The sequence below is a fragment of the Physeter macrocephalus genome, chromosome 17, assembly GCF_002837175.3.
Source record: "Physeter macrocephalus isolate SW-GA chromosome 17, ASM283717v5, whole genome shotgun sequence".
NCBI classification, from domain to species: Eukaryota; Metazoa; Chordata; class Mammalia; order Artiodactyla; family Physeteridae; genus Physeter; species Physeter macrocephalus.
The window spans coordinates 9,656,251-9,670,273 of NC_041230.1; the positions used below are offsets into that span (position 1 = coordinate 9,656,251).

At 43.1% G+C, this 14,023-nt stretch overlaps 1 protein-coding gene across 9 annotated transcripts in view; it reads right to left on the bottom strand.

Moving 5' to 3' along the window:
* Positions 1-11,949, bottom strand: part of LOC114483837 (zinc finger protein 234-like) — a 19,470-nt gene extending 7,521 nt beyond the window's left edge. The window contains exons 1-5 of one of the 9 annotated variants that reach the window (XM_055079344.1): positions 8,336-8,350; positions 7,557-7,626; positions 6,254-6,338; positions 4,060-4,154; positions 264-390 (exon numbers count right to left, since the gene is read on the bottom strand). In XM_055079344.1, coding sequence (XP_054935319.1) covers positions 264-390; positions 4,060-4,074 — 142 coding nt within the window. In that variant the 5' untranslated portion in view covers positions 4,075-4,154; positions 6,254-6,338; positions 7,557-7,626; positions 8,336-8,350. The other 8 variants (XM_028478244.2, XM_007107723.4, XM_007107724.4 and 5 more) reach the window with 8 other exon arrangements.
* Between the last annotated feature and the right edge of the window lie 2,074 nt (positions 11,950-14,023).

Consider the following 14,023-nt stretch of genomic DNA (forward strand, 5'->3'; position numbering starts at 1 on the left):
AGGATCCCACATGCCGCGGAGCGGCTGGGCCCGTGAGCCATGGCCGCTGAGCCTGCGCGTCCGGAGCCTGTGCTCCGCAACGGGAGAGGCCACAACAGAGGGAGGACCGCATACCACAAAAAAAAAAAAAAAAAATTGTTGGTACAAAAGTGAGGTCCCCAAATGCAGAGAACCGTTTCAAGACCCCCAAAGCCTTCAACACCTGAGGACACAAAGCCAAACCGGGGAGCTGACATTAGGTTAGAGAGGGTGCCTGTCCTCACCTACTGAGACTAGGTTCCGGAAGTTCTCCAGCATCACTTCCTGGTACAGCTTCCTCTGGGTGGAGTCCAGCAGCCCCAGCTCTTCCTCCGTGAAGGTCACAGCCACATCCTTGAAGGTCACCGCCTCCTACGATACCAAACACATGTAGCCTCAATCTTACAACCAATGGCCACTTGAAAGGGGACAGCTGGGGCTTGCCTGGTAGCACAGTGGTTAAGACTCCGCGCTCCCAAAGCAAGGGGCCCAGGTTCGATCTCTGGTCCGGGAACTAGATCCCACATGCATGCCATAACTAAGAGTTCGCATGCCACAACTAAGGAGCCGGTGAGCCACAACTAAGGAGCCCGCCTGCCACAACTAAGACCCAACGCAACCAAATAAATAAATAAATATTTAAAAAACAAAAAAGAAAGAAGGAAAAGGGACAGTGCTGAGAAGATGGAGAGGGTGGGAGGGAAGTGAGCCCAGATTCTGAGGGACTTCAGTCAAATCTGTAGACTTCCCAGACCTTCTCCTTTCATCCTGCCAATGTCACACACTGATTTTCCTCCGCCTCACCAAAAGTGTGGCAGTGACAACCATCCTTGTATTTATTTTGCGCCCTCATTGGGTCTACTTACAAGTAAGCCTCCCCAAACCCTAAATATATACCCTGGACTACATGCATTTTACTTTTTGTTAAATATTGCCAATTGTCCCCAGAAGAATTTCACAGTTTAGTCCAAACATATTTGACAGCAATGGCCTTCTTCCTCTCACACACACGAACCCTGCTGTGATAGAAAAGCTACCACTTTTCTTTATTGTCTGCCAAGCTAACAAGCTTTTAGTAACCTGTGTGGGACATCGATGTAGTTCACCCTATGTAACCTCAAGGTACACTTTTTTTTTTTTTTTTTTTGAGAAAAAGCTTTATGGCGAGGTCAACCAACAAGGAGACAGGAGGCAAGGCTCTCAAGACTGTTTCCTCGATCCAGCGTCTGGGGCAAAATTTAAGGGGTCAGGGGAATTTCAAACTTGGAAGCTGACTGGCTAGACTTGAATTAGAGTGCATATAAGCTACTCATGCTGCTAGAAGCCAGATTTTCCTATTGAAGGATTTCTTGCTTGGTAAAGGGCTCTGGTAGCAACACTTCTACTCTCTGAGTTCCACAGACTGAAGAGTCTTGGTTCCAGGATCTTCCTAGAGACATGGGTTCCCATCTTGCACACACTGTGTCTCTTAATTGCAGCATTCAGTGTCATGTTCTGGATCCAGCATGCCTTGGCATGATTCCCAAAGGTCTGCATGGCCCTTACCCTTACTAGCTGCGTGGCTTTGGACAAGCTTGCCTATGTGCCTGAGTTTCCTCTCTGTATAATGGTCCTTACATGACAGAGTTCTTTCAAGGATTAAACAAGGGAATATCTATGGTATTTGGAAGAGTATGTGGCACAGAGTAAGTGCCTGATAAACATTTGCTATTACTCTTATTATTCCTTCATATTATCATTATCAACACCTATTTCATCCCATTTCATGGCTGCGTATTATTCCAGAGAACTGCTGATCTACATTTACCTGTTCTAAATAAAGCATATTTAATTTTACATATTTTTCTCTTTATAATCCATCCTGCAAAGAACATCATTTTTGTAGATCTTATTTCCCTCATTATTTAAAAATAATTGCAGGACTTCCCTGGTGGTGCAGTGGTTAAGAATCTACCTGCCAATGCAGGGGACACAGGTTCAATCCCTGGTCCGGGAAGATCCCACATGCCGCGAAGCAACTAAGCCCGTGCGCCACAACTACTGAGCCTGCGCTCTAGAGCCCGTGAGCCACAACTACTGAGCCCGTGTGCCACAACTACTGAAGCTCGTGAGCCTAGAGCCTGTGCTCCGCAGCAAGAGAAGCCACTGCAATGAGAAGCCTGCGCACTGCAACGAAGAGTAGCCCCCACTCACCACAACTAGAGAAAGCTCACACGCAGCAACGAAGACCCAACGTGGCCAAAAATAAATAAATACATAAATAAATAAATGCAAATGAAAATTAAAATATCAAAATAGGCATATTTAAAATTATATTTTTAATTACATATTAAAAATATAAATTATAAAATTATATAATGGCAGATTTTCTTCCCAATTTTTTTCCTACTTCCCTAATCTTTGAAGAGAGTACAAGTACCCTGAATCTCCATATATTGGCCAAGAGGTTATAAATTTTCCCACGGGTTTTGTAATCTGATTTGGAAGAACAATTTGCTTTAGTATTCCCACTTATCTGATTATAAATTAATACAAATACCTTTCCAGATGTTTATTAACCATCTGTATCTGTCCTCTTTAACATATCTGTTCATGTCCTCATTCATATTCTGCTAGATTTTTTCCTTTGTTCTATGTATAAGATTCTTTATTCTGGATTTTGTCTTTTTTTTGGAATCCGTTTGGTAAATACTTTTGCCCCTGGTTGCTATTTTTTCTGGTAATACCATGTAAGGTATCTTTTGCCACAGAGGAATTTGAAGATTTTATACAATGACTGTGCTAACTGCTGTCTCTGTGTGCCTGGAGCGCTGAGTATCTCAGAGTACCTGCGGCGGTACTCAGGTAGAGGAGAGATGCAGAAAGAGAAGAGATGCAACCCAGGAAAGGGGTCGGGGAGGAGCAGCGCCACCTACTGACTGTGGAAATCATCACTCAAAAGGCCCTCCAGACCACAACACTACAAGACACAGGTCTCAAATGAACTCTTTCTTCTTGTTTATCTTTCACTTAAGCAGACTGCTTAGCATTCCCGACCCTTGGTTTCCTGTGTCAACGTGAGCAGGTGTCTCATATTTCAAGTGTTTAAGAAGAAAATGAGACAAAATCTCCTCATGCATCTGCTCTAAAGAGTAAATGCAGAAACAGAACGCAAGTTACTGGCAAATCTAGTATCATTGGACATTTTAAGCTAAGGTTACATACTACTTTAGTCAAACTGGTTAATACATAAAAGAACAAAAAAGGACCAATAAATAAAATATACACAAGCCATGACTCAGGCCTGGGGAAGACAGAATCCAGCTCTTCCTGTGTGAAAACCTCCAAATATGTTTGTGCAAAGCAAGTTAGGGCTGCGCCATGCTTGTATTTGGATATTCTACCTAGAAAACAGCCAGCATGACACATATCAAATGTACTCTTTCTATACTGAGCTCACAGTACAGTAAGGAGAAAAAACTGACAGACTGTTTTCAGAACTGATTTGGTGGGGGGGGGGGATTTAATGTAGGAAAGCTGTCACTGCAGGGTTGCTTAGAACAGTCAAATTCCTAAACCATCTAAATGGCTACAAGTGGGAAGCAGTTATAAATAAAAGGGTACAAAAAAAATAAAATAAAAACGTACATCAATTCAATGACAAATATGTTGTATCCATTAAAAAAATGAACGTTATCTAATATTAAAGGAAAGAAGTTACAATTTAAAATTAAATGTACACCATAAATACAAAAGAGTTATGAATACACATGAGAAAAAGAGTAAGAGAAAATAAAAACAGCTTGTTTGTCAGGAGGGAAGTAGTGAAGTGAGAGAGTTGTTCATTTCTAGTCATTTTTCTACTCTATAAAATAAATAATAATAACACAAAATAAACAATAAAAACAAATGCAATGAAAACTCAAAGGGACAACTTAAGAGCTGGGAGGAGAACAGGCCCTCCCATGTCTCTTGTTCTGCTTAAGTCATCCCAAGACAAACGTGCAACAGTCTGAGTAATGAGATGGAACTTTAAAAGTGAGAAAGGTGGGCCCTACTCACCTTGAACATGGTCATGTTTCCTCCTGTGTCTGGGGATGGGCACAGTCCTGAGTTACACAGATCCTGGGAGGTCAGAACTGCACCTGGCAGAGTGTCTGGAAGGCAGAAAAAAGACATGAAAGAGTGACCTGGGTCACCAGTCACCCATGCAGATGCTTCTTGTGAATGAGCATGTGAATGTTCACAGCAGCATTATTCATAATAACCTAAATCTGGAAACAACCAAAATGTTGGCCTATGCGTGAAAGAACAGACAAATTGTGGCATATCCATACAATGGAATATTATGTATCAATGAAAAGGAATGAAGTCCTGATTATGCTACAATGTGGATGAACCCTTGTAAATGTGTGGGAAAGCAAAAGAAGACTGACACAAAGTCTACATATTGTATGATTCCATTTATATGAAATGTCCAGAATAGGCAAATCTATGGAGACAGAAAGTAGGTTAGTGGTAGCCTGGGTATCTGGGGAGAGAATGGGGGTTAACTAAGGAATCCAACTGGGGAAATGAAAATGTTCCAAATTATTATGGCAATGGTTGCACCACTCAGCAAAGTTACTAAAAATCATTGATTTGTAAATCTCAAGTGGGTGAATTCTATGATATGTACAATATACCTCAAGCTGGTAAAAATAAATGTTTATTAATCTACATGTCATTTAGAATACTAATTTATGGATCCTGAGTCCATACTAATATTTATATTTAAATGAATAAATAAATAAGTGGGAAAGAAGAAGCTTCTCTTTATAGTAGAATGCCCACTAATAAATGTATCTCCCCATAAGAAAGCTTTATTAATTCCGAAAAACAAGAGTAACTTTACAATGGAGAAATCTGACAGACATTACCTTTGCCTAGTAAACAAAGTTGAATTTACCAATACAGGGACAAACTGATATCCTTTGGCTCCTGCTATGTTGCAGTGACGAGGACACTTCACCACTTCTGTGGAATCCCTGCCAAAAATGCGTAATCTGAAGCTAAACATGGAATATATCAGATGAACCTCAAATGGTCCTCCAAAATAACTTGTCTCTATACTCCCTAAAAGCATCAAGAACAAAAAAGACAAAGGCTGTAGAATCACTCCATGTCAAAGAAGAACATTATGAAGAGTATGAGAAAAATTTTGTAAAATGTTTATAAACAAATATACACCTTAAGGCAAGGCATAAAATTGGACTTTTTTAAAAATGATCAAGTGCATGAGCTTTATTATTGCTTTTTAAATTGAGGTATAATTGGCTTATAATATTAATTTCAGGTGTACAACATAATCATTCTAGTTTTGTATATGTTGTGAAACGATTACCACAATAAATCTAGTCAACATACATCACCATACATAATTACAAATTTATGTTTTGTGTGTGATGAGAAATTTTAGGATCTACTCTTCTAGAAACTTTCAAATGAGCAATACAGTATTATTAACTAGAGTCATAATGATGTACATTATATTTCCGTGATTTATTTACTCTATAATTGCAAGTTTGAACCTTTTAACCACTCTCATCCATTTCACCCACCCCCGCCACACCCTGTCTCTGGCAACCACCAATCTGTCCTCTGTATCTGTGAGCTGGGTATAAAATTGGACTTTGAACTGAGGGGAAAACCAGTTATGAAGACTTCCAATGAAAAACAGAACAAAATACAGGATGTAGATTATATAACAGTATGTTACCTAATATGCTATCGGGCATTATCTACTGTTACCTATTAACTATGATTAGAAATAACTTAATAGATATCTAATATATAAACACTATTCTCTAGTATAATATATAGTACAGGGGCTTCCCTGGTGGCACAGTGGTTTAAGAATCCGCCTGCCAGTGCAGGGGACACGGGTTTGAGCCCTGGTCCGGGAAGATCCCACATGCCACAGAGTAACTTAGCCCATGTGCCACAACTACTGAGCCTGCACTCTAGAGCCTGCGAGCTACAACTACTGAACCCGCGTGCCTAGAGCCCATGCTCTGCAACAAGAGAAGCCCGCGCACCTCAATGAAGAGTAGCCCCTGCTTGACGCAACTAAAGAAAGCTCACGTGCAGCAACAAAGACCCAACGCAGCCAAAAATAAATAAATAAATTTTAAAAATATATCTAGTATAATAGTCTAATATTACCAAGTATGAGATGCTAAAATCCTATAGTCAGCCTTTCCTAAATCCCTCTTACCAAGACACCTCCTGATTACTCATGGTATGTGGGCTTCCTTCATGCAGAAAGCTAAGATGAGCTGTCACTGAATACAGGTACATTCCTGATGGAGGAACAGAGTAGACAGGCAAAATGTAAACAATTGGTGAATTTAGGTAACAAGTATAGGAGAGTTCCTTATACTATTTTTGCAACTTTGCTATAGGTTTAAAATTATGTAAAAATAAAACTTTCTTGGGCTTCCCTGGTGGCGCAGTGGTTGAGAGTCCGCCTGCCGATGCAGGGGACATGGGTTCGTGCCCCGGTCCGGGAAGATCCCACATGTCGTGGAGCGGCTGGGTCCGTGAGCCATGGCCGCTGAGCCTGCGCGTCCGGAGCCTGTGCTCCGCAACGGGAGAGCCGGCGCGTCCGGAGCCTGTGCTCCGCAACGGGAGAGGCCACAGAACTGAGAGGCCCGCATACCGCAAAAAAAAAAAAAAAAAAAAAAAAAACTTTCTTAAAAATCAGGAAACAGTCACAGGAATAACAATAATAATGAAAATAGTAAGACGGATCATTAAATTACATGGAAGTTCATTAGTTTATTCTTTCTTGTCAGTGTTTGGAAATCTCCATAGTTAAAACACATAAGGGAAAAATCACTGAGAAAGGGAGGATAAAATAAAATCTGTAAAATGTTTATAAACAAATACACAAAAAGAATCACTAAACAGAAATGCATTAGAAGCTTAACTGTTGCTCTCTTTACACCCTGGATTAATAAGTAATTAAAAATTTTTTTTCTCTCAAATTTCTTTAATTTCTGAATGTTCCACAATGATACAGTTCTATGAGAATAAGAAATATTATTTGTAACAAGTAAAACAAAATAGTTGACGATATTTTAAAAAACTCATAGAAAAGTCCAAGCCCATTTTATTTGATTTTGAGGTCCCTCACAATCAAATCCTGACTAAACTGCTTGATGCCACCTAGTTCCTAAAGCTTAAGGAGAATTACATCCAAAAGATTATGAACTCAAGCTCTGGACTCAGACTGCCTGAATTCCAAACCCAGCTCAGCCTCTTACTTGGTGGGTGACTATGGGCAAATAACTTTCAGCTCCCTGGGTCTCAATCTCATTTTTCAGAACAGGAAAAAAGCAATATTTCTTCACGGAGCCATGGTGTGACATAATGTATTTATTTGTGTAAAGCCCTCATCACTTAAGTTAACAGTTAAGGATTAATTACTATCAATACTCATGACCAATTACACATCCTACACATTCTCTGACTGATATGAAGATCACTGTAAAACAAAACTGTCAAGTCCCACTCACGTGGAGCTTTGCTATCAGTAGCTCAGAGTCACTCCCTCTACCTCCGTGTGGTCCTTTTTGAAAAATCACGCTGGAGAAAAAAAGAATGCTATGAAGTGCCACGATTGAGTCCCCGTCCCCGATAAAAGTTAAAGCTTCCCCTCCCTCCGAGCAATCTAGAAGCAATCCCGAGCAATCCGGAACCTTCCCTTCCAAAAAAGTCAGAAGGGGTCCGGGATTATCCAGCGTCACGCAGAGACAGAGAGAAGGGCAAGGGTCATTGAAGCTGGATTTCTGACCCTAAACCGGGGACCTGACCGCTCCTCGAGAAATTAACACCAAGGAGAGATCACCATTCACTACGTGCCAGGAACTAAGACTTCTATCTGTACCACCTTTTTCAATTCCCAAAACAATTCTACTAGGAAGGTCCTAATATTTTAAAGAAAAGCAAAAGGAGGCACAGGGAGATTAACTCCCCACGCGAGGAAGTGGAAGCGCGCGTGGAAGGTGTAGGGAGGCGGATTGGGCGAGGTGAGAGCCGCGGAAACTCCTAATCCAGGGGATACGCGAGGGGAGCCAGTCCCCTCTTGGGATTTCGAGAACGCCCCAAACGCACAGAGGCTCCGCCGAGGAGCACGCACACGGCCGCCCTTGCCCCTCCGCACCTGCGTTCTCCGCCGAGGATTCTTTTTCCCTAAATCGATTGCCAGGTGGTTGCGCGTCCCAAGCAGAGACCCAGGAAGCTCGCAAGGGCCAGCGAGACGCAGAACAGACGCACGGGCCCACAGAAAACACACCTGCAACCCACCCACTCCGGGAACGGAAGTGCCTACGAGTCCACCAGGCTTCTGGACTACACTTCCCAGAATTCGTCAGATCCGTCTTCCTGAACGGAAGTGCAAGCGACTACAGAGTGCCTGGACTACATCTCCCAGAATGCCGAGGAAAACAGTCCAGAGTCTCACTTTCCAGGAAGACTACGGGAAGCTCCTTGACTACGGTTCCCAAAATGCCAGAGAGAAAGAATCCCGCCAAGTCCCGACTTCCGGGGTGGTAAGGCGGATTCCTACACTGAGAGTCTGCATTACGTTTCCCCGAGTCCTCCAGCGAAAATGTTCCATAGACACGACTTTCCGAAGTCGAAATGCCTCCAATGATGGCAGGAGTATTGTTGGAAAGGGAACAAGTGAGGAGATGCAATCTTCAAGAAATTAACAGGGTGGGGGACTTCCTTGGCCGTCCAGTGGCTAGGACTGGATGTTCCCACTCCAGGGCCTTGACAAGGGTTTGATCCCTGGTTGGGAACTAAGATCCCGCATGCCGCAGGGCGCAGCCAAAATTTTTTTTTAAATAAAAAAGAAGTTAAGGGGGGATGACTGTTTAGGGAACACTAGGTGACTGAAAGTAGTTTAATTTGAATATAATCTGACAATATGAGGCTAAAACTGAGAGGTCAAAGAATAGGCAAGGTAGAATGATTTGGGAGGGACCAGGAGGAGCGAAGAAGGTCCCAGACCCTGTGGTACCACTGGTTTGGCAGGAAAAACAACTTGAGAGGGCCAAAGTGGAAGCTTGTCCTCATGGAAAAGTGCTATTCCCTCATTTAAACTTTTCAATGAAGTTATGATCCCTACTTTGGAGGTGAAAACACCAAATTTCAGAGACGTTAAGAAACTGTCTGCTATCTCAAAGCAAGCATAATGAAGGCTGAAGAGCTTGGCATTGGAGTCATTCTGACTCCCAAAGCCAAAATGCCAGAGCACTGAGGAGGATTCTATTGATGAAGGAGGATGTTTTATATTGTTTTTTCCTTTGTATTTTCTGGTTAAAATCTTTATTATAGTTAGCAATTTAAAAACACATATGTTGGGACTTCCCTGGTGGCGCAGTGGTTAAGAATCCGCCTGCCAATGCAGGGGACACAGGTCTGAGCCCTGGTCCCGGAAGATCCCACATGCTATGGAGCAACTAAGCCCATGCGCCACAACTACTGAAGCCACTGCGCCTACAGCCCGGGATCCACAACAAGAGAAGCCACCGCAATGAGGAGCCTGTGCACCAAAATGAAGAGTAGCCCCTGCTCGATGCAACTAGGGAAAGCCCACGCACAGCAACAAAGACCCAACGCAGCCAAAAATAAATAAAATTTAAAAAATAAAAATAAAAACACATGTTATTGGAAGCCAATTAAAAATAGTATAAAGCAAAATGGGGGAGAGGGGGATGCACTTGGACTCCTTCCCCTTGAAGATAACCAGATTTTTTTTCTCTCTGTAAACATGTCAATACATATGCCTATCAACATACATCTTCGTTTTTTAAATGAAATCTTGTGTTCTGTATCTATTTTTCTAAACTCAATATAAGCTAGTCATTTTCTAATGTCAGCCACTGAAAATCTAACTCCTTCCAAAAGATGGCTGTATAATGGTGCGTTGAATGTAATGAGAACTAAAAACAAAATACTCCTGACATCTGGAAGCTGGCATGGCACTCACAGGCCAATAGTATTCTCCTTTGGGACATAAATCACAGACTACCATCCTCAAATGAGGTTTCTCTGAGACCACGGTAAAGTGAGACAAAAGAAGGCCCCTTCGTAATTTTTAGACAGACAAAAACAAGGTCACTGTGCCACCCACACAATGCCAAACATCCTCCTCTTGGCTAAAAGAGTGATGCTATTTCTTTACCACTTAGAGCTTTATCTTTGTTCTAGTCTGCTCTCCCAAAATATAACATTTATTGAGATACTAAACCTTAAAATTGCTCTTGCTTTCTGGCAGCATCCAATCCGGAGTGAACCCTGTGTCCCTAGGCCCTCTCCCAAAACACTTAAACGAAGACCAAATCCTGTAATAGATTTTTTTCTGACACCCTCTTACCCTCGTGGCACCTCATGGTTCCCCATGGTGGCTGTAATCTCTCACCGCAACGAATAAACCCGATTTATCAAACCACTGCTGTGTTCCTGGATGAATTAAATAAGCATTTTGGCACAATCCCTGATGAGTACTAGACTTGCCATTATATAGGAAGCTGCAATGAACACGGTTTTATGTTGTTCTGGGAAAGATACTCAGGTAGAGGAGAGATGCAGGAAGATGCCACAGGAAGGGAGTTGTTTATCCTTATCTTTGAGATGGATAGTCTTTACCTCAATGGTTAAAGCAGATGTGCTGTGTTTGACAGGCCATGAGTCAGGCTGCTTTGGCTCACACAAAGCTAAAATGACTGCCCCATACCTCGATATGTGAACATTTTCTCCATTAAGACTTTTATTCATACCATCCCATTTAATTCTCAAACCACTGTATTAGGAAGGTAGTGTTAAAAAAGAAAGAACAGGCCCGGTACTTCCCTGGTGGTCCAGTGGTTAAGACTCCGTGCTTCCACTGCAGGGGGCAAGGGTTTGATGTCTGGTGGGGGGAACTAAGATCCCGCATGCCCGGAGGCGGCTAAAAAAAAAAAAAAAAGGCCCAAAATGGAGTCATTTGCTACACCCCGCCGCATGACAGCAAACCAAGACTTAACTGCAGTTTCCACCTTACACAGAAATATAATGTTAATCAACCAAGCTGGTATTTTATAGCCAGCACTAACGAGGTAATCTATTACAAAGCCCATTTCCATCCCCCAGAGAAGAGGCAATCTTCACGATAAAGCCCTTGCCATTCCCTTCCCCACAAAAAGAGATCCTGACCTAAAAATAATCCTTTCTTTTCTTTTACTAATAATTCCTTTGCCCTACTCTTCTGACTAAAAAAAAAAAAAAAAAAACTTTCCATTTTGTACAACCCTTCTATTTACTAGATGGGATGCTGCCCAGTTCACCAACTGTTGCATAAAGCCAATTAGATCTTCAAATTTACACAGTTGAATTTTGTTTGATTTTGCCTTTTTTGTTTTGTTTTTGGCCCCGCCATGCGGCTTGTGGGATCTTACCTCGCCCACCAGGGATTGAACCCCGGCCCTCGACAGTGAAAGCGCGGAGTCCTAACCACTGGGCCTTCGGAGTATTCCCTGAATTTTGTTTTTTAAGAGTAGGAATGTCATCCCAATTTTACAAGAAACCAACAGAGACAGAAATTTAAGTAATTCACCCAATGTTCTACTGCGGGAAATGACAGAGCAGGGTATTAGGTGCACGGCCTAGGGGATGGGTCCTCAAGGCGAGAGCCCTGGAGACCCTCCAACCAGGCCAGGAACGATCCCATCCACCGCACCAAACACAGAGGACTCCGCCCAAAGGAACCACCGCCCACGTCCCAGCCCTCAAACCATTGCTCTCTGAAGCAGCTCTTTCCCCCAAATTGATGGCTGGGTTGGACAGGGTCCCAGGGAAATTCCCACGGGTCGCAAAACGCGGAAGCAACTCACCAGCGCGAGGGAAGAGAGGGAGACTACCTGACCGCCCAGAGCGAGAGGGCCTGAAACCCCGCCCCCAGGCTGCGCTGGGGATACACTTCCCACAATTCCCCTGTCCCAGCGGCGCCTGTGCGGAAGCGTCCAAGGCTGTACGGAACTCGTAGACTACACTTCCCAGAAAGCCAGAGGAGAACACAGCCCGAGTTCCCACCCTCTTCCACCGGAAGTACTTGAGCCACTTCGGAGCTGTTGGACCACAGTTCCCACAAATCCCTTGGAGACAAAGTTCATATTGCAGAGTTCCTGGGCAGTAAGGTGGTTTCCTACTGGGGCTCGTGTTACCTTCACCTGAATCCGTGAGCGAAAACTACTGTATGTTGTTTAAACCGCCGTTCGTTTTGTCTCTGTTAGAACAGCAAACCTAGATAATATATCATTGGAAAGTTTAGTTCAAACTCCATTGGTGAACTTCAGATCCTCTGAAGAATGCACAAGATGAAGGCTCAAGAAGCTGCGCATTTGGAGATCTACATAGCAGAACTGTTGATAAAATATTTTAATTTAAAACTGTATTACATGGAGTTCCTGGTGGGCTAGTGGTTAGAATTCTGGCCTTTCACTGCTGTGGCTAGGGTTCTATCCCTGGTCGAGGAACAGAGATCCCGCAAGCCATGCGGCGCGGCAAAAACAAAACAAAACAGAAAAACTGTATTACAACCTTCATGGGCCCAAGAGAAGTAGAGTAATTTGATTGATTCTTTATTGTGTCTCCTACATGAGTCTGAGTCACCCAAAATCAGTGAGCTCCATTCTGGCAGCACACTATCAGGCCATGGCCTGCAACATTTGGTTGCAACAATTCATTTACAATAGTCTTTTTAAAATCTATTGACAAAAGTCACGGAAAAAATCATTTCAGTTTGAATGGGGGCCACCCCAACAGCAGGCCCATGTGAAAAAAACCAGCCAACAAGCGATGCCACATCTGCCTGGTGACCCCTTTATGGTGGAAGTCCTAGCAACTGTCTTGTGCCCCTTGGAGTCTTTGGACCACACATGATAGCCAACAACTCCCTATGTGTTTCAAATACAAACTACCCTCAGCGGCTTAGGTAGATTTCTCTTAAAAGACAAATCTTAGTGCCGACTGGGCCCTAGTTGAGAAGAAAGCCATCATAGGCCCTGAGCCCATGACCCTTAACTGCAACTGCCTATTTTACCACAGGTTATGGAAAGAACACCCCACAGGCTTGGAACAGGCAGTGAAGCCTCCTTATTAAATGGAAATGGTATCTACAGGATACAGCTTGAACCCTCAGGCATATCCGAACTACAGGCGAATGTGGCTTTTCCCACCCTCTGTCCTTTGCCCAAGTCCACAAATCCAGGAGAGATTGCCCCCTCCTGGCCCCATTGGCCATGCGTGGGGCCTCTTGGGATAAACCAAGTCCCAGTGGAAAGGGAGTCCATTTATTTCAGACAGCAGGACCACATCATTCGTGATGGAGCCCAATGGAGAGTTACCACTTTCCATCCCACGACTGGGACATCCCGAATAAAGGATGACAAAATTCAGAGCTAATTGTAGTCACTTTGACACTGGAGGACACAATCAAAAAATTATGTCATTTTTTTCACAGTTTTACAGACTCCTAGACTGTTTGATTCAGTTGATGGGTTCAAAATAGATTTCACATTCAGGCTTATCCCCTATGACAGGGCCTTCCACATTGGCAATATATTACCTCTCAGACCTCATGTATTACAATGAAAATTTCCCATCTCAGCTCCTACCATGACTCCCAGAGGTGGCTCATTTAAATGTCATATCTGTCCAATTTGCTCCCATTTCTCAAATAAACTCAAGTATTACCCTCATCTTGGGCCCCAGACGCTTATATTTGGGGCCAAAATTCATGGCATCTCCATGTCACTGGCCCTAACCCAAACCCTACCCTCCCAATGTGATTATTGGTGGCACAGCCCATGAAGGTCTATACCAAAGGGTGAATGACCCTTCTCTCACCATCAAATTGATTTTATTGGGCCATTGTGCCAATGTGCTGACACAAATCATTTTGTCCTCACAATGACTGATGATATGTATACTCTGATAG